Genomic DNA, 20,767 nt, shown 5'->3' on the forward strand with positions numbered 1-20,767 from the left:
GAGATGAAAAGTTAAATGGGTCACTTTGTACTGACAGAAACTTTAACCTTGTGGAGAGACGTTTATAAGATAGTTCTGCTCTTGTTCCTTTGTCCAAGTTCTGAAAATGGATAAATCCTGAAAAGAAGTTGGCTGCACTTGAGAAAGTCACACAGGTAGCAGGTGCTTCAAATGACTCCAGTGCCTACAGTATTGACTTGCCTACCAGATTCTAAGTATATAGAGTGAGAGCTCTCTTTGTTTCTGTATCCATCACATAGTAACTTTGTTTTGCTCAAAGTTATTTTTGTTAAGCCATGAAACATGGATATGAATGTTTTGAGCTCTATCACATTAGGGAGCAGAAACTAGTTCAGATGACTAAAAAAAATTTTTTTTAATGTTTATTTACTTTTGAGAGAGAGAGAGAGACAGACAGACAGACAGACAGAGTATGAGTGGGTGAGGGGCAGAGAGAGGGAGATACAGAATCTGAAGCAGGCTCCAGGCTCCAAGCTGTCAGCACAGAGCCCGACACAGGGCTCAAACTCACAAACCGTGAGATCATGTCCTGAGCCAAAGTCAGATGCTCGACCGACTGAGCCACCCAGGTGCCCCTAGATAACTTTTATTGATGGGCTTTTTTGTAAGAATATTCAAGAAGCCAAGGAAGACAGGAAACAGTCTTCAACTGTTGCTAGACTTTGTGAAGATCTGGGATGACATTCAGGATATTATAGAAGTTCAGTCAGTATCATTTGTATTCTCTGTAGCATCTATGCTTGTCACAGTGTACTCAAATATTAGTAAGGAATGAATTTTGGATACTAAGCTCTACCTCATCTATCTGCTCTCTTTTCCTGTATTCTCAACTAGTTGTCTGTCAACAACACATCTTCTATTTATTTACAGCCTTTTCTGCCTCAAGGTTTCTTTTCTTTTCCATGCTGTTGCTTTGTGTGTGGATTGTGTATCTCATTCAAACTCCGAAAGAGAGAAGTTCTAATTGCATGGACAGGTCACTGTCCAGTATGAAGCACTTTCTTAGAGCTTAATGATCAGGCCGCTCTAGGTATTTTTGGTCAAGGGAGCTAATCCTGGTCCAGTTACCTGTGGTTACTAGCAAGATCACAGGGTGTGGTCTTGCTCATAAGAGGAATGTAGTTATGGCAGACACTTAGAATATCATTCCGTAACAATAAATTAGAGCCTGACTGCTATTCATTCATGTTCCAGGTCAAATTCTACGCAATGGGAGAGCACCATATCAAGCTAGATCATTGTTGTATTCCCAGAACTTGGCACAAAGTAGGCACTGGAAAAAGTACTGGCTAAATGAAGCCTGGTGAAGGAGGACATTCTTTGATCTTAGATGTATAAGGGCCCAATGGGAAAGGTTAAGGAGTAAGGCAGATGTACTTCAACAATTTTTATCTTGTGAGTGAATTGTTATTGACAGTGGTAAAACATAAAGCTTCTAAGAGAAAGCTCAAATCCAAAAAGACTCCGTCTTCACTTTTACATTGTGTTTGAAAGCCATGAGTATTATTACAGAACTTCTCATTAATATGTGGATTTGTCGTTACAGTGGGACTGTTGCTTTAAAGCTACAAATCCCAGAGCTCTTCTTTTTCCCATAGAACTGTCACCATCCTAAAAGTCTTTATAGCAATCCTTTAGAAGAGGAACATCATGGGATTTGGATTTGTTGAAAGAGCTGCAGCATATTGGCATGTTTAAATTGAACGGGAAGTGTAATTGGGAAATTTTCCAGATTTGAAAAACAAAGGCATTGTTATGGATAATGTTTCTTGATTTTTACCTCCCTCTTTCCATGATCACACACAATCACCACCACCACCCATGACAAAGGTAGGTTCTTTCTCATTGCCAGCTATTTTTGACTCAACATAAGAATTGGGTTGAAGAGAGAATCTTGCTGGGTGCCTGAATGGTTCAATCAGTTAAGCATCTGACTTCGGCTCAGGTCATGATCTCATGGTTTTTGACTTTGAGCCCTACGTCGTGTTTTCTGCTGTCAGCACAGAGCCTGCTTTGGTTTCTCTGTCTCCTTCTCTGTCTGCCCCTTCCTTCCTTCCTTCCTTCCTTCCTTCCTTCCTTCCTTTTCTTTCTTTTCTTTTCTTTTCTTTTCTTTCTTTCTTTCTTTCTTTCTTTCTTTCTTTCTTTCTTTCTTCTCTCTCTCTCTCTCTCTCAAAACTAAAGATTAAAAAAAGAGGGAATTTTGCTTGGCATGATTTTGGAGGCCTAGCTCACGTTCTTCATTGCTCCCTCCACATTTGGGTCTCATCATTTTGATTAGAGTAGTGTTACCAGTCCCTGCCACTGTTCTTTGTACACATTAGAGCTTTGATAAACACAGATTTAACTATCAAAGTGAATTAACAAGGCCGTTGTTGGAAGTCATTCAACTGCATTTAGTCTCATTGTCACAGATATCACCTTGAAACTGGGAAAACTATGTAATAAATGTTTCCCATCTTGATTCCAGTTGAATAAAGAAAGAAAAATGGAAATAATAGGGAGGATTCACACAGATGCATAACTAATATTAGGAAAGATCAGGCCGTCGGTTTCTCTATAATAGTAAAGTCAGGATGCTGTGTTGGTTGAGTGTAGGTGTTAGAACCACACAAACTTGGGTTTGAACCCTGACTCTGCCACATAACAATGTGACTTTAGACAACTCCCTTTACCGTAGCTAGGCCTTACTGTCCCATCTGTAAAATGAAGGAAACCTATTTAATGGAGGACAGTAGTAGGATTTAAATGCGATAATGCATGGGAAGGCCCTGCTACAGGACCTGGCACAAAGTAAGCCCTCAGTAACTTTAGCTGGATTTGTTATTATTGCTGTAATTGTCAAGAGTGTTGTTTTGAAAAATGTAATTCTTTTCAACTTTAGATGGTATCAGGTAATTTGGTGACATCAGATAATATAAATGAGATCAGTCTTTTTTTCCTGGTATCAGAAACAATAGAGTATTTTTTAAAGTTCTATAACTTCACACATCAACATTTAGGAGAAGAAGAGATACAGTTTATGTCTTTGTGATGTACAAACTGACCACAGGCAAGCTTACAGGTTCTTTTGCTCTATATAGAGGTTAAGAACAGCATCCTGACCTGTAAGTACAAGATCTTTTATGCTAATTGGTTTCTGGAATTCATTAAGACTTTTCTAAGGAGATATTTGATCACATAGGTAAAGAACTATCTTTTCATAGTGCGATTTCTGGTGATACTGACTTCTAAAATTTTTTTACAAATATAAGAAATTCCTAATGAATTGAACTGATGTCTGAGAGGCATTGACAGACACATTCTCTGATGTCTCTCTTGTGGCCACGTAGGTGAGACCGGCATCGGCAAATCCACGTTAATGGACACTTTATTCAACACCAAATTTGAAAGTGACCCAGCTACTCACAATGAACCAGGTGTCCGGTTAAAAGCCAGAAGTTATGAGCTTCAGGAAAGCAATGTACGGCTGAAGTTAACCATCGTTGACACTGTGGGATTTGGAGACCAGATAAACAAAGATGACAGGTACGTTTTGGGACTTTGTGAGGATATAAATGGATCAGGAGATAGCAGGACTTGTCCTGGGTAAATTCAAAGGCTAAAAATGTTCACTAATTATGGGGCTGATTTTCTGTTGCCTAAAAGATAAGACATTCTTTTCCTCTGAGAAGTTTTCTTAGAATGTTCTTCCCCGAGGTCAGAATGAGACAACACAGTTGATTCTAGCTCGTGTAAGGAAAAAAGGAATTTCTTAGGAATACATTAGCTTATGGCATTTTTCCAGCAGGGTCATGGAACTAGATTTGGGACCTTTCCCAGCAGGAAAAGCAATCTAGAGAAACACTCAATGACCCAACAGGACAGTTAGCAGAAACCCCTGCCACTGGTCACCTGCCACTGGTACACATGATGCTGAGGGGAGGTGTTTAGAACCTCCACCAGTTCTGTCCTAGAGTTGGGACAGTGTTACAGGATGATTTTTATTGCCTTCCCCATCCCTTGCAAGGAGAACAACGGTGGCCTCTGTTGTGTGTTCCTCACTCCCTGCTTCCGGGTCTTGTGTGGCTGCATCTGTATGGTAGAAACTAAACCACATCTAGAATACTAGCTGCAGGAATCTGGGAAATGCGTTGTTTTTGTTTTGTTTGTTTGTTTTGCAACTCTGCAAAATAAGAAGGCATTAAAGAGTCAGGAATTCAAAAAAGCATCTGCCAAACTCTCCTAGTCCCTGAGGCACATTGGGATTTTGACTTAACCCCCAAATTCTTACAGATTTTGAATGAAAACTGAGAGCTGATGAGATTCTGCCAAAGAATCCACAGCTCAGGATTTAGGCGACCTGGGTTAGAGCCTGGATTCTGAGATTGACAGGTTATGGGACCTTGACAATTTATCTCACTTTAAGAGAATGTCACCAGACAATCTCTGAGGTCTCTTCCCGTGTGATCCTGTATTCAGTCCTATTCTTAGGCAGAGGCCTAAGGAAGGACACTGTGAAAGGCAAGGCCTGGAAGAGGGGTATGGTAATAATAGGGGGGTATTCCTGTATTTTGATGTCTTTGGTCAAAGTGGTATTAGCTCCTAAAACCTCAAAGTGAAGAAAGCATTTTTATGGAAGATCTGTTGGAAAAATCTTGATTTCCAGCTGGTACAGATCTTGCTATTGATGTGAGTGCTTGGTGTGAGGCACTGAGTCTTCTGTGAAGTGTCTGGGTCTTTCTGTAGGCTGCTAAAGGGGTGGGCAGCATGCCTGGTGCAGAATTGTCAAATCGAGTCTGAGTAATGATTGTGGATTCAGTCAAGCCTAATGGGGAATTGAGGTCAGCTGGATTAAACTTTCCCTTTCTATCCAGTGGAGTTTATTAAGCTAATAAAGTAATGTATACAATAATCCATATATGTGGAAGAAAAGATGTGTTTAAGCTGCTTAAGAAATAAAATACTTTCTAAGAATTTTGTTCCAATAGTTTGTGTGTAGATAGAGGCTACTACCTGGTAAATCAATCTTATGTATTCATTCATTAAAACTGGTTCACATAAACTTGAAGATATAATTATAATACAGTAAGGTTTTATTTTTATTTTTAGAAAACACATACTCAATTTATAAAGCCAAGTAAGTTTGACTCTGCTCTCTGAGTTGCTGTATGCCTTTATTGAGAGAAGCTGTTAATCTTAAAACTTCCTGGTGCTCAACCCATAGGTTAACCTCAGTCCCAAAATATTGTTCACACTCCTCGAGATCATCCATCGTATTCATCATTCTCAACATCAAGTGTCTTAAGGGGCGCCTGGGTGGCGCAGTCGGTTAAGCGTCCGACTTCAGCCAGGTCACGATCTCACGCTCCGTGAGTTCGAGCCCCGCGTCGGGCTCTGGGCTGATGGCTCAGAGCCTGGAGCCTGTTTCCGATTCTGTGTCTCCCTCTCTCTCTGCCCCTCCCCCGTTCATGCTCTGTCTCTCTCTGTCGCAAAAATAAATAAACGTTGAAAAAAAAAAATTTAAAAAAAAAAAAGTGTCTTAGGACTATTTTGAATACTGTATTCATTTTCAAAAGAAGTCAGAGAAAGTTAAAATTTTCCCAGGCCCAAAGATGATTCTATAAGGAGGCTTCCAGAGACATTTTCGTGCAGTGACAACATTAAGGGAGTAAAACACCACATCAATAAGTTATGTTTGCTTAGGGCTCGGAAATTTTATTAGTACCAGGGATTTTTCTTTAAAAATTTTTTTTCTCCAAAATGGTATGTATTATATGTATGTGTTTTGTAAAGAGGAACTTGAACTATTTTTTTAATGTAGAATGTCTGTGTATTGCCTAGAGATATTTTAAGTATCCCTGATGTATACGGGCACCATAGTAATTAGGAAGAAATATTTAATTCATTCTCTAGCTGAGCACTGAGCTCTATTTTATCTATAGAGCAATTTAAATGCTCTTCAATAAACATTGTCCTGTAATAACAGGAGCAATTGTTACATGTAGTGAGAAGGATTTTATTTTGCATCTGGTCAAAGTGAACTATCTGTACATTGTGCGGGGTGGGGACAGCTAAGCTCAGACCCTGCAGCTGGGCTATTGCTCTTCATTTATGACCTCAATGCCAAGGAATGATGGAGAGGTTACTGCCTGAAGGCTGATTGTGATGCCAAGTGAAATAGATGAGGGGAAAGCCTTGGCAACAAGAAAAAGAGCACAGGTGCATTGTGGGAGCTGGGGAGAGAGCCAGGGTTCCTGGTCATTGGGCAATCACAGTGTACTCAGAGCAAGATGTATCTCCATCTCTCCGACCCACACAGGTTTCTCTCTGGGGTTAGAGAATGTTATGTTTGTGCACTCTGATTGGAAAGCAGTAACTGGACCTTTTCAGGGTCCCTTCCTGCAGGAATGAGAACATCTGCCAGCATCTTGCTGCTAAGATTCCATGCGCTCTTCCCGCTCAGGCTCATTGCCTCAGTGTTGCCACTGAATTGCCTGTCCCCTAAGTGGGGATTTTCCTTTAGCCTGGTGGATTTTCACTGGCCAGCACTGAATAGCCAAGTGGCTACTACAATACCAATTCTCATATTTGCAGCTGGAGGTCCCTTTAAGAACTTATCTGACTCATTTGGGTCAAATAATAGTTTCCAAGGAGATTTAGAAGAGAGGAAGTGTGATATTAACCTAACCTAGATACCAAATTTTTTTTTTCTTCTGAAATTTCTTGACAGCTGTTGCATAACCTCTTTAAATGGCATTTAGAACTCTGTGCCCCAGAAGGCATTGTTGACACTGTTGACTCCAAACCCAAGTGACTATTGTCTTAAAAAAAATTTTTTTTTTGGACAATCTGATTCCATAAAAGAATTGGATGTGAGGTATGCATTTTTGCATTGATATGTAATCATATGGGAAGCAATATACCGTTTCTCTAAACCCATGATTATTTTTACTACTTTGGGGATGAGGCAAGCTTTTCTGCCATGAATGCAGGACTTCAAGAATGTCCCAGCTTGTTTATATAGGCTTCAGTCATGTCAGCATGCATTCCTGCATGAGTATCTGCCTGGGACTGAGCTAGCTAGAAGGGGGCAGGAAGAGAGATCTGGTAAGGTTTCCTGTTATGTTTAATAGCATGATTAACTCTTCATGGTTTAAGGGCTTCCTTGTTTTGCTGTCTGTACTTTCCAGTGAAGAAGCAAACAGGTCTGGAGAAGGAAAACCAAGTTTTGTCATAGAACTGGAAATAGAATAATTCATTTGCCCAACATTTGGGAGATGGGAGCTAGAATATCAATGGCATATTGCTAACTGTGATGATTATTAGCCCTGAAAATCATGGATAATTGAACTCCTCAAACTCACCAAATCTTTATATCAGAGTTATAAAATGGTAGTGAAGTGGACCATTTGGTCTTTATTTCTGTTTTTACCACCTTTCTGATGGGGAGGTAGTTGAGAGATGAGGAAAACTAACTTTCACTAACAGCAAGATAGAGAAAAATGTATGAATGGTAGGTACCTGGCCGTATGTAAAATGGAGAGTCACTCTCTGAACAATGCCATTGGTTCTTTTGGAAGAATGGTCAGTGGGTAACTTGGGTGGATAGAAAACATTGCATAAAATATTTCTCCCATCAGTTTTAGGTCAACCTCTGTATTTTGTTGTGAATTCTGTGGCTGGAGGTATATGAAAAGAAATGAGTTGTGGGTAAAAAGGACCATCCCCATGCCTGAAAAGGAAATGATGTGAGAATGTAAATACTGCATATGATTTGCCTTCCTTCACTTTCCCCTACTTTGTATGGCTGAAACCCAGAGAAGTTGGAATTGGCCAAACAAAAACCAGATGGGTGTCTTTTCTATAAAATGGAAACTATCAAAAGGCAAAATTGGGATTAAACCTCCTTATCTTTATGACTGGATGTAGATAAGAAGTGGAAAGGAGTAGAAGAGGGGCAGGTAATTTGTTTAAAGGATTGTGAAGGGGAATACAAAACCACTGGCTGACTTAAACACAGGGAATAATGATTTTGGTAAATAGTTCTCCTGGAATACGTTTCTTTAATTTGTTTATAATAGTTGGAAGGCAAAACTGGTGGAATTTCACGCTGGATTGTGTGGAGGAAGTAGAAGAGGAGGTCTCTGATTGGTATGGATGGAGGTGCCATTCGCCAAGCGAAGGAAAACAGGGAGATGGTTTGGGGGCAAGATGAAGCGTCCCATCCTGGACACATTTAGAAGAGCCAATGCAGATATCTTGTAAGCAGTTGTATGGATGGGGCTGAAACTTGGGTGGATGATCTGGGCTACAAGCAGAAATTTGTGATTTATCATCACTTAGATGGTAAGTAGAACACAGGAATAAATGGAATTTTCTAGGGAGATCACATAAAGGGAAAAAACGGAGATTGGATGATTGGCCAGAACTCCCTGACAGGGGAAGGCAGAAGGAATTCAAGGTATAAGAGGAGAACAAAAAGTTTCTTCGGGTATATTGAATCTAGGGCAGAAAACATGCCTCACTGGAAAAGGAGAGATGTTATACCTCCTATAATCTTGGCGGATTAGAATCAACACCAGAGGCAACAGGGAAATTAATAGAAAGCAGAAACCTATGTGGACCACTGCTGGGAGGAGGTGCTGAGAAGCTAAAAATCAGGAACTAGTGAGGCAGGAAGGAGCAATTGCTTGTGAGCTGCTTTTCCTTTCCTTTCCTAAGAGGGTGCTGGAGAGAGAGCCTGGTTCCCCAAACACATGCCTCAGTGTCAGGAGACTGGAAGATCAGGCTCTCGGCTGGCATGGGTGAACCTCGGTGGAGTGGCCCAGTCCACTTCCCTACAGGGCATGAGCACAGTAGCAGGATGGTTACCATGGAACTGAGTGAGTGGAAGGTTCCTCCCTGCCACCCCCAACTTTCTCAAAAGTCAGGCTTGCTTTTCTCTTAGTTGTTGCTTTTTGAAAATTATTATTACTGTGAAATAGTTGTATCTTTTATGTGCTAGGCCTTTACATATGTTAGCTCACACATTTGTCACAGTAGCTCTCTGATATCAGAGATATCAGTAGCTCTCTGATACTTTTTTGTCCTTGAGTTGCTTATGAGGAAATGGAGACAGAGAGGTTTAGGAACTTGCCCAAAGTTACATATCCTGTAAGTTGTGGGGTTGGAGTCCATCTGTCTTGAATCCATGCTTCTAACCACTGTTGCTTCAGAATACCCACTTGTATTTTGAAAGTGGAAAACATAGAAGAAACTTCTCACTTGTTCCTTCTTTCTATTGGAATTTATTGGGATTTCTTTTGTCCTATTTACTTACTGGTGTATCCTACTTTTTCTTTTAACCGCTAGAGTTTTTGTCTGCTCAGATTGAATCAGTGGATTGTAATGAATGACCAAAGAAAAATATCAAAAACCGTTTTCTGAGTGCTTTTGGTTTTTGGTTATAAATGTGTTTTTTGTTTTGTTTGTTTTTTCTCTTAGAGTGTGTGCTGTCATCCTTATTTCAAAGATTTGTTGTTCCCTTAAGGATTTCAGTTTAATATATGAGTTGGGGGAGCAAAGTGTTGAAAGGTTTTTATTTTTCTTAAAGCGTAAGTCATTCCTCAGCAAGGTAATAGGTTTGGGGAGAATTAACCCATTGTGTTCCTAGTAACCCAATCTCACTGCTGCTCACACTGGTTTCTCCTGAGCAGGTCCCTGGAAACCTGAAAGTTTATAGCTTTTCCACAGCAACCTACCTAATGTACTGCTTAGTCCTTGGAGAACATATGGTTTATTGAATGCATATTCCCAATATGTTATTAATGATGATGGTCTGCTAATAGAATCATACATAATTATTCAAAACAAATTTGAATTATGATTTGGTGAGAAGAAAGGGATATAGAGTTTACCTTCAAATCATAAAATTTCAGAGTTGGAAATAATCTTGAAGCCTATAATGGCCCAGGAGCACTGGGCTAGATGAGAGCACAGAGGGGCCCTCATCTCTGGAGGAATGGGACAAAGCATGGGGGCAGAGCTCCCACTAGGTTATGCCATAGCCTGAAATCAAAAACCACTTTCCTTTTGTGTGCCAAAGCCAATCAGTTGGTAGAGGCTGTCAAAATCACTTTACTGAGACAGATTTTGAGACTTCCATTTTGGCCCAGCAGGAAAGAATGCCACAATGTCTTAGTAATGTCTTCCATGGGAAGTGACAGCATGGTTCACATATTTATAATCTCTGCTTTAAAGGATGAATGTTAGCCAGGGGAATACTAGGAAGGAGACTGTTCCGGGTAGGGGGTTAGCATGAACCAGGTCATGAAGGCAGCTATGTGTGATGACTGGGACAGAAATGGTGAGCCAGGGAGGAAGTGGGAGAGAGGAGCTGGAGAGATGTTCAGGGACCAGATGATGGAAGGCCTGGGATGTCCAGGTAAGGAACTGGGACTTCAGCTCTTAGGAGAGGGAACCATTGAAGACTTGACTGCCTGCATGGAGCTGCACAAGAGGTTGAAGGCTAGAAATATGCTGATTTGAAGATGTGTTTTAAAAAAAAAAAAAAAAAATTCTTCTGCATTCTAGCTATAAGCCAATAGTGGAATATATTGATGCTCAATTTGAAGCCTACTTACAAGAGGAATTGAAGATCAAACGTTCTCTCTTCAACTACCACGACACCAGGATCCACGCATGCCTCTACTTCATTGCCCCTACTGGCCATTCACTGAAGTCTCTGGACCTAGTCACCATGAAAAAGCTGGACAGCAAGGTACTCACTGACACTTTGGTGACTATCCACTTGCCTTTTAGATCACCTTTATCTGAAGGCCCTGATTTATTTCCTTCTTTTAATGTAATTGGAGTTGTTTTGTTTTACAAGACAGTTTATTGTAGCAGTTTTAGGTTCACAGCAAAATTAAGAGGAAGGTACAGAGACGCATGTATACCCCTGCCCCACGTCAGCACCCCCACCCGATGGGTCCCATTGATGGGTTGTTACAGTCGACGCATCTATGTTGACACACCATAATCACCCAAAGTCTGTTATTTACATTAGGGTTCACTTTTATTGGTGCACAGCCTGTGGGCTTGGACAAACCTACAAAGACCTGTATCGTGGAGGCATACAGAGTAGTTTTCCTGCCCCCAAACTCCTCTGTGCTCTTGCCTATTCATCCCTCCCCCTTCCTCCAACCCCATAATTGTCTTTTCTGGTTTACAGAACAATAGGGTTTAGCAATGTGAGAAAAATGCTTCAAAACCTCTGGATGTTAGGCTAAACAAAATAAAACAAACAAATAAAACCATGGAGCTCTTTACCAAGTATTTTTAGTTCTTAAATTAGCACCAGCGGATGCTCTGATGAAGGTTGGGGAATTATATAGCGGAGACATCTAAATGGTCATAGGAAGGGTTAAATTTAGGGAGATTGAAATATAAGGTCACAAATTGTTTACTTTCCTAAAACCTTCTCTAAATTTCTGTTTTAAAGGTTTGGCTTTAATATGAAGTTTTGAGTGAAAAAAAAAAAAAGGTGTTAATTTTTTTCCTTATGTGATAAGGACAGTCCGGCTTCTTAGATTTAAAACTGAATTGCACCCAAATGTTTTTAAAAAGTGGTTTCAGTTTGACACCTGGGCTTTCCACATTAATAAACTCTTCCTTTTACAACATTTGAAGAAAGGTACTGATAAGTTTGATAACATTAAGTGATGTACTTTACAATTAATTTGATTTTTCATTTTGAAATAAATGGAAGGCAGTATATTCTGAATTGAAGAAGCAAATGAAAAGGAAAACAGCCAGAAAAAGAAGCTGTGGTATTTTTTTTAACTTTCCTTGGAGTTCCATAAAAAGTTGTATCATCTTTAGGGGGTTTTGCTGGGTGTTATTTTTTTGTCCAAACAATGCTGTTTGAAAGATGCTTTCTCTCCAGAGGAATGTAATGGAGGGAGTCAGATGACCAGCTGTCCCCGAGGCCTCTGGCTGAACTGGCCGCCAAATGGGCTGCAGTGGCTGACACAGGGCCAGGTTCCTTGGGCTTCCAGCATGCACAGACACCTTGGTTTACAGAAAAATGGTCTAGTGATGTGAAGGGACTATTGCAGCTGGAGGACTCACGGGAGAATAAATAGAATCCTTTTCATGCATTTGTGTCCGCAACAGTGAGCCACGGGCAGGCAGGCAGTTGAGGGCTCTGGGCCATGAGGCTGGCTCCCCAGGCTGCCGTGTCCCTGGTAACAGGGCTGGGGAGGGGCAGAGATGGAGGTGGTGTCCTAACTGAGGCCATGTTTGTGGACCAAGCCTGGCAAATATTCAACAAAGGGTTATGCTTAGTAGGGCTGGTTTAAAAAGGGAAAGAAAATAAGGCCAATGAACACAGCTGGAAAAAAAAGTCCCTGGAAACAGGTTAAACTGCTTTTAAAGAACCGATACTCCTGTAGAGATGGAGGGCTGGAGAGCATCTGAAAATGGTATTTGCAAAGGTTGTTTATACAAGTGAAATGAAGAGTTAAGGTGCTTAAGTATATATATCATAAACATATAATTTCAGAAATGATTTTCAAGCACCTGCCACTGAGGAAAAAGAGGTTTTAAATCTCAATTGCCTGTGGCGTCTATCTACTGTGGTCAAACTGGTCAAGAAAGTATGAACCTCTGCCATTTTGTCTGTGTAATAGTCACTGAATACTAAACATGTACAGAAGATAACCAACAAGAACAACGGGGAAGTGTTCTGTTTCTTGGGCTCTGACCCAGACATATCCCCACCATTAGTGTTTCTCTTGCTGGATGAGTCCAAGCATGATGAGGTAGGAGTGGGTGGAGGAATAGATGAAGAATATGTTATTCTATCCACATGTCTTCTCATTGTGGTGTATCAGGGGTTTTGATTCGGCTCTTGGAATAAAAGAAGCAAAGGAATGCAGACATGGCCAAGAAAACCTCCCTAAGGACTCCCTCATCTCTTGCTAGTGTGGCTTTCTCACTGAGTCTGTCCCCCTTTCCCCTGAGCTGGGAGAGCATGGCCCCAGGTGTCAGATGTCAGTTGTGTCTTACTGAAACCTCTGTGGCTACCAGGGAGTGGAAGAAAGTTAATCTTAAAAAATGAATTTTTAAAAATGTGCTGTGTGGGCAGTGCTAGGCAAAGTTGGGAGAATGACCCACTTTGGGGTTTGAGGCTTGGGCTTGAGGGTGTCCTCAGCTCTCACGCTGGGCTTTCTGCCACTGTTTTCAAACTCTGCCTTCTCCCTGGTCTCTGTAGTCAATGCTCTGAAAGCGAGCCTTTGCCGCTAGGTTTCATTCTGACATGAAGAAGTAATGTGCTAGAAGCTGGTGTTTCAAAAGAATTAATTGGTGTGATTTTGAAAACTTTAAAAGTAGGTGAAGCTGTCTTTGTTCTGGTTAATACGTAGGTTCTCTACCCCTAGTAGTCATTAGAAAAAAAGAGAGGGTGTTATCCTGCATAGAGATGAATATTCCACTATTCTAACACAGTCTTTGCTTTGCACTGTGAGGAACATGCAAAAATCAAGCTTTTTAAGTAGCTGGGAGGGGTCTAAAAGGAGTGGTTGGTTATTCAAAGAATAGGCTTCTTTGTTATTGCTATTTGTCATAGAGTAACACTTCCTTCTACTCTGTTAAAAAAAAAAAAATGAGGTAGCAAAGAAGAGGAAATTACAAGTATGCTGTCAGTGCCGGATGGGAGGAAGTAAAAGTGTTCACAGATGGAGCTAAAAGATTATCCATGTCTTCTTAATTTTCCCTCTGGGCACAAAGCCTTATTTTCAATATCTATTTTTTAAGTGAAGCTTTACAACTTTTGTTATGTTTCATTCATTTGTCTTATTTTTCTTATATAGGAATTGTGTAAAAATGGGTATGTTTGTTTTATAGGTGAACATCATTCCAATAATTGCAAAAGCTGACACGATTGCCAAAAATGAATTGCACAAATTCAAGAGTAAGATCATGAGTGAACTAGTCAGCAATGGAGTCCAGATATATCAGTTCCCCACAGATGAAGAAACGGTGGCAGAGATTAATGCAACAATGAGTGTAAGTCCTCAAGTTAGGAAGAACCTACCAGAAATTGTCCTGAAAGCTTTTCTTGGTAGCAGCATTTTCTTGGTAGCAGCAGCTTTTCTTGCTCCAGAGTGACTGGAGCACTGGGCCAGGAATCGGATTCTTTAGCGTTGCCCAGCTCTGCCACTATGGCAAGTCATTTAACCACCCTACTCCTCAGGGTATCTATCTATCAAATGGGAAAGTTTAGACAAGCCTATCTCCAGTTTCCTTCCTGCTCCAACAGGCAGAATTTCTACAGCAGACCTCTTGGGAATGCCAGCCCAGCACCATCGCACACAAAGCAGCTTAAAGGAAATAGATCTCTGCTTGTTTCTGCCATTGTTGGCAGAAATATCTCCACCTGCCTTCCTTTTGCTTCTGTGATGGGTTCCTGCCTTTCGCTCCATTCTGTTTCCCCTACTCTTTCCTGAATCATTAGGTTAATTGGCAGTTGAGGGTATAATTTCTCCATGTCACAGGCAGAGAACAAGAGAGAACTGAGTAAAGCTTCAGCAATTCTAAGTGCACCTGTGATATGATGTCCGTGTCCTCATGCTATCTGCTGATGCCCGAATCTTTCTCACTGCCTCTTTGTGTATCTCACAAAGAGATACATGGCTCATCTCTGGGCCACAATTCCTATACTTTTTTTTTTTCCATTTGGGAATGCATAACTTGTGTAAAACTAGCATCCTTTGCACATAGTAGATGACCAATGATGGCTTTTGGGATTCTTAAAATTGTAGGTTAGCTTCTGTGAAATATAATTAGAAGCTATTAAATAAGTTGCCTTCCCCTGAATACGTGCTAAAAATTGATTCAAAAGTGTGCTGGTGGCAGCAGAAGTCAGTGTACATTTTTAAATTGTGGTAGGTTGAGCTGTGTTCTACTTTCCTTAGATCTGATCATGAAAAGTGTCTAATGAAGTCATTATTAAATTGCCCTGAAGGCACTCTTTTTTTTAACAGCCATATTGAGATATAATTGATGTACTGTACAAGTTACCCGTTTAAAGCATACAATTCAGTGGTTTTTAGTATATTCACAGAGTTGTGCAACCATTGCCACCACCAATTTTAGAACCTTTTCATCACCTGAAAAAGAAATCATGTTCCTTTTAGTTGTCAACCCTCTAACCATCCCAGCCCTAGGCAACTACTACTCTACTTTCTTGTCTCTTCTGGACATTTGCCTATTCTGCATATTTCATATAAAGGGACTCAGACTGAAGCTCATCTAGAGAATTAAATGGCTTGGTCAAAGCAGCACTGAGATTTCAACCCTGATCCCAGTTTTGTGTTGTTTGCTATCATAATTTAGGAGAAAGAGATACTTCACAAAACTCCTTCTTGTTTCTTCAGTTCAGCATATGGACTTTTCTATATAGTACTGTTATCATTTATGGAGGGATATTTTCCTTAAATTATTCCCAATATGACTAGGACTTTGGAAGCAAATGTAACTTCTCCCTTCTCTGGGGCTGTTTGTATGAATTGAAAATTTAGGGGCCCATTAGAGCAGAGATTGTCCATTCTCCACTCTGCTCTAGTGTGGTCACACTCGGAGTTGTGTGACCTACTCTGGTTGTCTTGCTCCTGTGGCCAGGATCGTGAAGACTCTGGAATTTGTGAAAACTGGGGAGCAGATTCTTCCTGGGAAGATGGCCTGAGGGGGTACGAAAGGAAGGTCATCATGACGGAGGGTAACTGTTCTCATTCAAAAGACAGAACTGAAGGGTAGTGAGGGGTTGGGGCCCAGCGAGAAATGAAGGTTTGGCCATCGGTGCCACCGCAGCACAGCAAGCACCCTGTGGAAGGAGTGAGTTCCCATCACAAGGTGGTGGACAACAGATTCCGTATCTCAACTCATTTAGATCCTGCAGAAGCAGGATCTAAATGGATAACATGTGAGGTCTCTCCCACGTCTAAAATTCTCTGGCTATGGGTACTGGGAGTTTCATAGTCATCATAGCACCAGACATTTTTGACATTTATGGAGGATTTACTGTGCATCAGCCACCGTGAGAGGTTTTATTTACATCTAATCCTCACACCAGTCCTATAGGTAGGCACTATTATTATCCCTAACTCGCATATGAGGAAACTGCAGCCTGGCATGGTCCAGCCATCAGTCGTGCAGGGAGGATTTGAACGCAGGCAGCTCAGCTCCAGTGCCAGCAGAGCAGTGTGCCTGTTTTACAGCATCATTAGACCCCAGGCTGAGATAGCTCTGGTTTATTCTGCTGTAGAACTTCAGTTTGGGGTTCTTCTGCTGTAGAACTTCAGCATAGGATTCAATAAATGACATGAGTGAATATTGTCTAATGTTCTCTTTATATCTCTCCCCTTCCTTTTAAATTATTTTGGGTTCTCATGAAACTAAATTTGTGTTAAATTTCTTGGAAAGAAACTACCCATGGGGATGCCTGGGTGGCTCATTCGGTTAAATATCCGACTTTTGCTCAGGTCATGTTCTCGTAGTTACTGGGTTTGAGCCCCGCATCGGGCTCTGTGCTGATAGCTCGCAGCCTGGAGCCTGCTTCAGATTCTGTATCTCCCTCTCTTTCTGCCCCTCGCCCACCCCCTCAATCTCTCTCTCTCTCTTTCTCTCTCTCTCTCTCTCAAAAATAAACATTAGAAAAAAGACCCATGAATCTTGGCTCTTTGTCTCTTTATCAGATTAATCAAACTGATAGTCCGAAATTAATCTTGTTCTTTAACAAGAATTTTTTTTAAGTCTCTTCCTTGCCAATAATTCCTGGTGATGAAATCCCATATGATATGTGGAAAACAGATTTCACTGGCAGTTGCTTTTGTCACTCAGTGTGAGCGGAGAAAACTCTTTCCTTGGTCATTATGGCAGGATGGTGGCCAGTGGGGCCCTGTTGCTCCTCAACTTCAGGGGACACATTACAGTTCCAGACTTGGAGTCTGTGAAAGGAATGTGCTTTCTTTCCTTCCTATAGAGTATGAGATGAACCAGAGAATATAAGTATCTTGAGCAGCAAATGAAGTACCACCTGGGCATCCTGGGCTGAGGGTTATGTCCTCTGTGGGAGAGGATTTAGCTGTAGGACATTCTCATCTTTCTCAACTTGCCTACAGTAGAAGAGCAGTGGATCAAGGAACTGAAATAATAATTCTCAGAACAACCATTTCAGATCTTCTTATTCTTACATTTTAATAGAAAAAAAGATGGAATTACTGTCCCTACCACCCGCACTCCCAGAATGTAGCCATAGCTACCAAATAAAGCAACGTGAAATAGTCAGTTGTTTTGAACACCACCTCTGCTTGGGAGAAGTCTGGGTTGCAAGGCTTGGGCCAATAATTTGGGCTAAAATGTAGTTCTGATTTGAATTTTGTGCAATGGCCAACTGTAAAGCAATGCTGTTAGAAATATAATATGAACCACACAAACAATTTAACATTTCCCAGTAGTCACATTAAAAAAAGTAAAAAGAAATGTGAAATTAATTAAAAACTTATTTAACTGAATATATTTAAAATATTATTTCAAGAGGCGCCTGGGTGGCTCAGTCGGTTAAGCGTCCGACTTCAGCTCGGGTCACGATCTCCCGGTCCGTGAGTTCGAGTCCCGCGTCGGGCTCTGGGCTGATGGCTCAGAGCCTGGAGCCTGCTTCCAATTCTGTGTCTCCCTCTCTCTCTGACCCTCCCCCGTTCATGCTCTGTCTCTCTCTGTCTCAAAAATAAATAAATGTTAAAAAAAATAAAATATTATTTCAATATGCAATCAATATAAAAATTAATGAGATATTTTCATAGTAAGTCTTTGAAATCCAATATATATTTTACAGTTACAGCATATCCCAATTTGGAAGCATACCCAAATTACTCCTAACACACTTGAAAATTTTTCAACATGAAATAAGTACCAAAAAGATAATTTTCCTCTAATGTTTGCATCCACATTGAGTAAACTAGTTTTTTAGTTTTTTTTTTTTCTTTAGAAAATTTAAGTTTAAAGCAAAATGAAGTGCAGTCCCAAAACAATACAGTTTTATTTCACGGAAAAATAATTTTGTTATATTTTTAAGTTCAAAGGTAAAATAATTAAAAGTAAATAAAAGTGGGACATCTGCGTGGCTCAGTTGGTTAAGCCCCCAACTCTTTTTTTTTTTTTTTTTTTTCAACGTTTATTTATTTTTGGGACAGAGAGAGACAGAGCATGAACGGGGGAGGGGCAGAGAGAGAGGGAGACACAGAATCGGAAACAGGCTCCAGGCTCTGAGCCATCAGCCCAGAGCCTGACGCGGGGCTCGAACTCACGGACCGCGAGATCGTGACCTGGCTGAAGTCGGACGCTTAACCGACTGCGCCACCCAGGCGCCCCATGCCCCCAACTCTTAATTTCAGCTTAGGTCAATGATCTCTTGGTTTGAGAGTTCGAGCCTCACACTGGGCTCTGCTGTCAGTCAGGGCCTGCTTGGGATTCTCCCTCCCTCTCTCTCTGCCCTTCCCCTACTTGCGCTGTCTCTGTCTCTCTCAAAATAACTGTACTTAAAAAAAAAAGAAAAGAAAAACAAGTATATAAAACTAAAATTCAGTTTCTTGATCCTGTAAGCCCTGTTTCTGATGCTCAGTGGCCACATATATTAGCGGCTACAGTCTTGGACAACATGTGTCTGAAGCTTCCTGTGTGGTTGCAAAGACACCTACGGTTTCCTTTGAATCTAGCTCATACCACATAATCAATATTTGGTCATAGGAGGGGTGGGTTACACGAAGCCCACCTCTGCTGACCTGCAGAGCTTCCTCCCTCTTCTACCCACCCTCCCCTTTGTCTCCCCCTCACTAAGTGAGGCTGGCAGAAGGGGCGGAGCCTAGGCAACGTGGAGAACCAGCCTGGGCAAGACCTGGAGAAGGTAACAACTCTGTCCTTGTGTTGCTTCTCAGGTCCATCTCCCATTTGCTGTGGTCGGCAGCACTGAAGAGGTGAAGATCGGCAACAAGATGGCGAAGGCCAGGCAGTACCCCTGGGGTGTGGTGCAGGGTATGTGCACATTAGGGGGAAGGGGGTCTCCACATTTAACTCCTGTGGTGACTGTTCTCGCTTCTTCTCTCTCTGCCCTGTTTGGGGAGGTTTTGGGGGAGGTCCTCAACCAAAGGCAGGACGAAGGGAGGGTTGTACACATGGCAGTTGTGAAGTGAGGAAGCAAGACCCTGTGACCAAGTAGGTAGATGGTGGGGAGAAGTGACCACAGTGCCCTACTTCCGGTGAGGCAGCCCCTCAAGAATATTGGCTTATGTGGCAAATTGAGTATAAATTCCTGGTAGAAAAGAGCTCTTCCCTAGAAGTTTCAATAACTTTCATACCAGTTTCATCAGCAAAGTATAGTAAGAAAGCTGCAAAAGGTTTCTTGTAAACAAGAAGTTACTTGTTTCTCCATTATCTCTGGAAAACCTGTCTTCCAATTAAATGTTATCTCAGTGGATATCTGAGAATTATGACCTATTTGGTGCTGGGAGACATGATCATAGTCTCTGACCTGAAGAAGCTTCCCATATGTCACTTTGATAGGCAAGGACCCTATTTTCCTGCCTTTGTGTGTTTTGAGGGAGGACATCTGATGCTATAGGTTAAGTAGGATAGCTATAGAAAGTTTCTTCATTAGTTTAAGATCTATCAGTCCCCCTTTTCTTTTTTTCTGAATAAAGGCAATAAATCTGTGAGAAGGGAAAAGAAATTGTACCTTTCAGATCTCTAAGAAAATTACAATTTTTATGAATCTTACCTATTTCTCTATAATAAAGCTTTTTTCATAGTGTTGATGAAATTAAGGGAAGTGGTATGTAGAACCTGCCTTGTATACTTCCAGGGGGCACGGAATAGTGGAAATAGACCTGGCTTTGCAGCCAGATGTTGTGTTTGAACGTAGACTCTGCTCCCAGTACTCAGGAAGTCAGCTTCCTTACCAAAGCCTTGCTTCTGCATCTACAAGACAAGAGTCACAATGCCTACTTGGCAGAATTGTTCTGAAGGATAAAGACAATATTTATAAAGTTCCTCTTGCAATGCCCTGCCCTGAGCAGGCACTCTGCGATCACTGTGGTCATCAACATTATGGTCCACATTGTTGAAAATCTTGTCCTCTTTGGGAATGTAAGGCGAATCCAGTGAAGGGTCTTCACACAGCTTTGAGATTTCAGGAGCGATGGTGATAACTTTTTGAAAGTGTCACTTCGGATTTTTAGGGATGTCATTGCTGATAGCCTCTTCCACCTTCCCATCTCTTGCAGTTGAGAATGAAAACCACTGTGATTTTGTGAAACTTCGAGAGATGCTGATCCGCGTGAACATGGAAGATTTGCGAGAACAGACTCACACCCGCCATTATGAACTGTATCGGCGCTGTAAGCTTGAGGAGATGGGGTTCAAGGACACTGACCCTGACAGCAAGCCCTTCAGGTATGAGGGCACCTAGCAATCAGCTGTTTCCCAGACAGTGGCTTGAATGGTGTGTTGTTCCATCACCAAAATGCTTGTCGGATTGAGATAGCAGTGATTGAGGGACCTGGTGGGGACACGTTAGTAAGCATAATTGCCAGGCATTGCGATAACCACTTTATTGGTATTGTCTCAAGTGAGCGATGTAGATGATGTCATTGCCATCCTCATTTTACAGATGAGGAAACTAAGGCACTGAAAGTGTAAGCAACCTACCCAAGGTCCTACAAGTAGGAAGTGA

General features: G+C 41.3%; 1 protein-coding gene across 1 annotated transcript in view; it reads left to right on the plus strand.

Annotated features, from left to right (window-relative positions):
* The window catches only part of SEPTIN11 (septin 11), an 83,537-nt gene that overhangs the window by 51,053 nt on the left and 11,717 nt on the right, over nt 1-20,767 (plus strand). The window contains exons 3-7 of the mRNA XM_047091914.1: nt 3,351-3,546; nt 10,573-10,759; nt 13,888-14,049; nt 18,975-19,071; nt 20,319-20,487. Coding sequence (XP_046947870.1) covers nt 3,351-3,546; nt 10,573-10,759; nt 13,888-14,049; nt 18,975-19,071; nt 20,319-20,487 — 811 coding nt within the window. The remainder of the gene's footprint in view (nt 1-3,350; nt 3,547-10,572; nt 10,760-13,887; nt 14,050-18,974; nt 19,072-20,318; nt 20,488-20,767) is intronic.

The sequence above is a fragment of the Lynx rufus genome, unplaced genomic scaffold (genome assembly GCF_022079265.1).
Source record: "Lynx rufus isolate CCGP_SWC_20201006 ecotype Redwood Valley unplaced genomic scaffold, mLynRuf1.p SCAF_3, whole genome shotgun sequence".
NCBI classification, from domain to species: domain Eukaryota; kingdom Metazoa; phylum Chordata; class Mammalia; order Carnivora; family Felidae; genus Lynx; species Lynx rufus.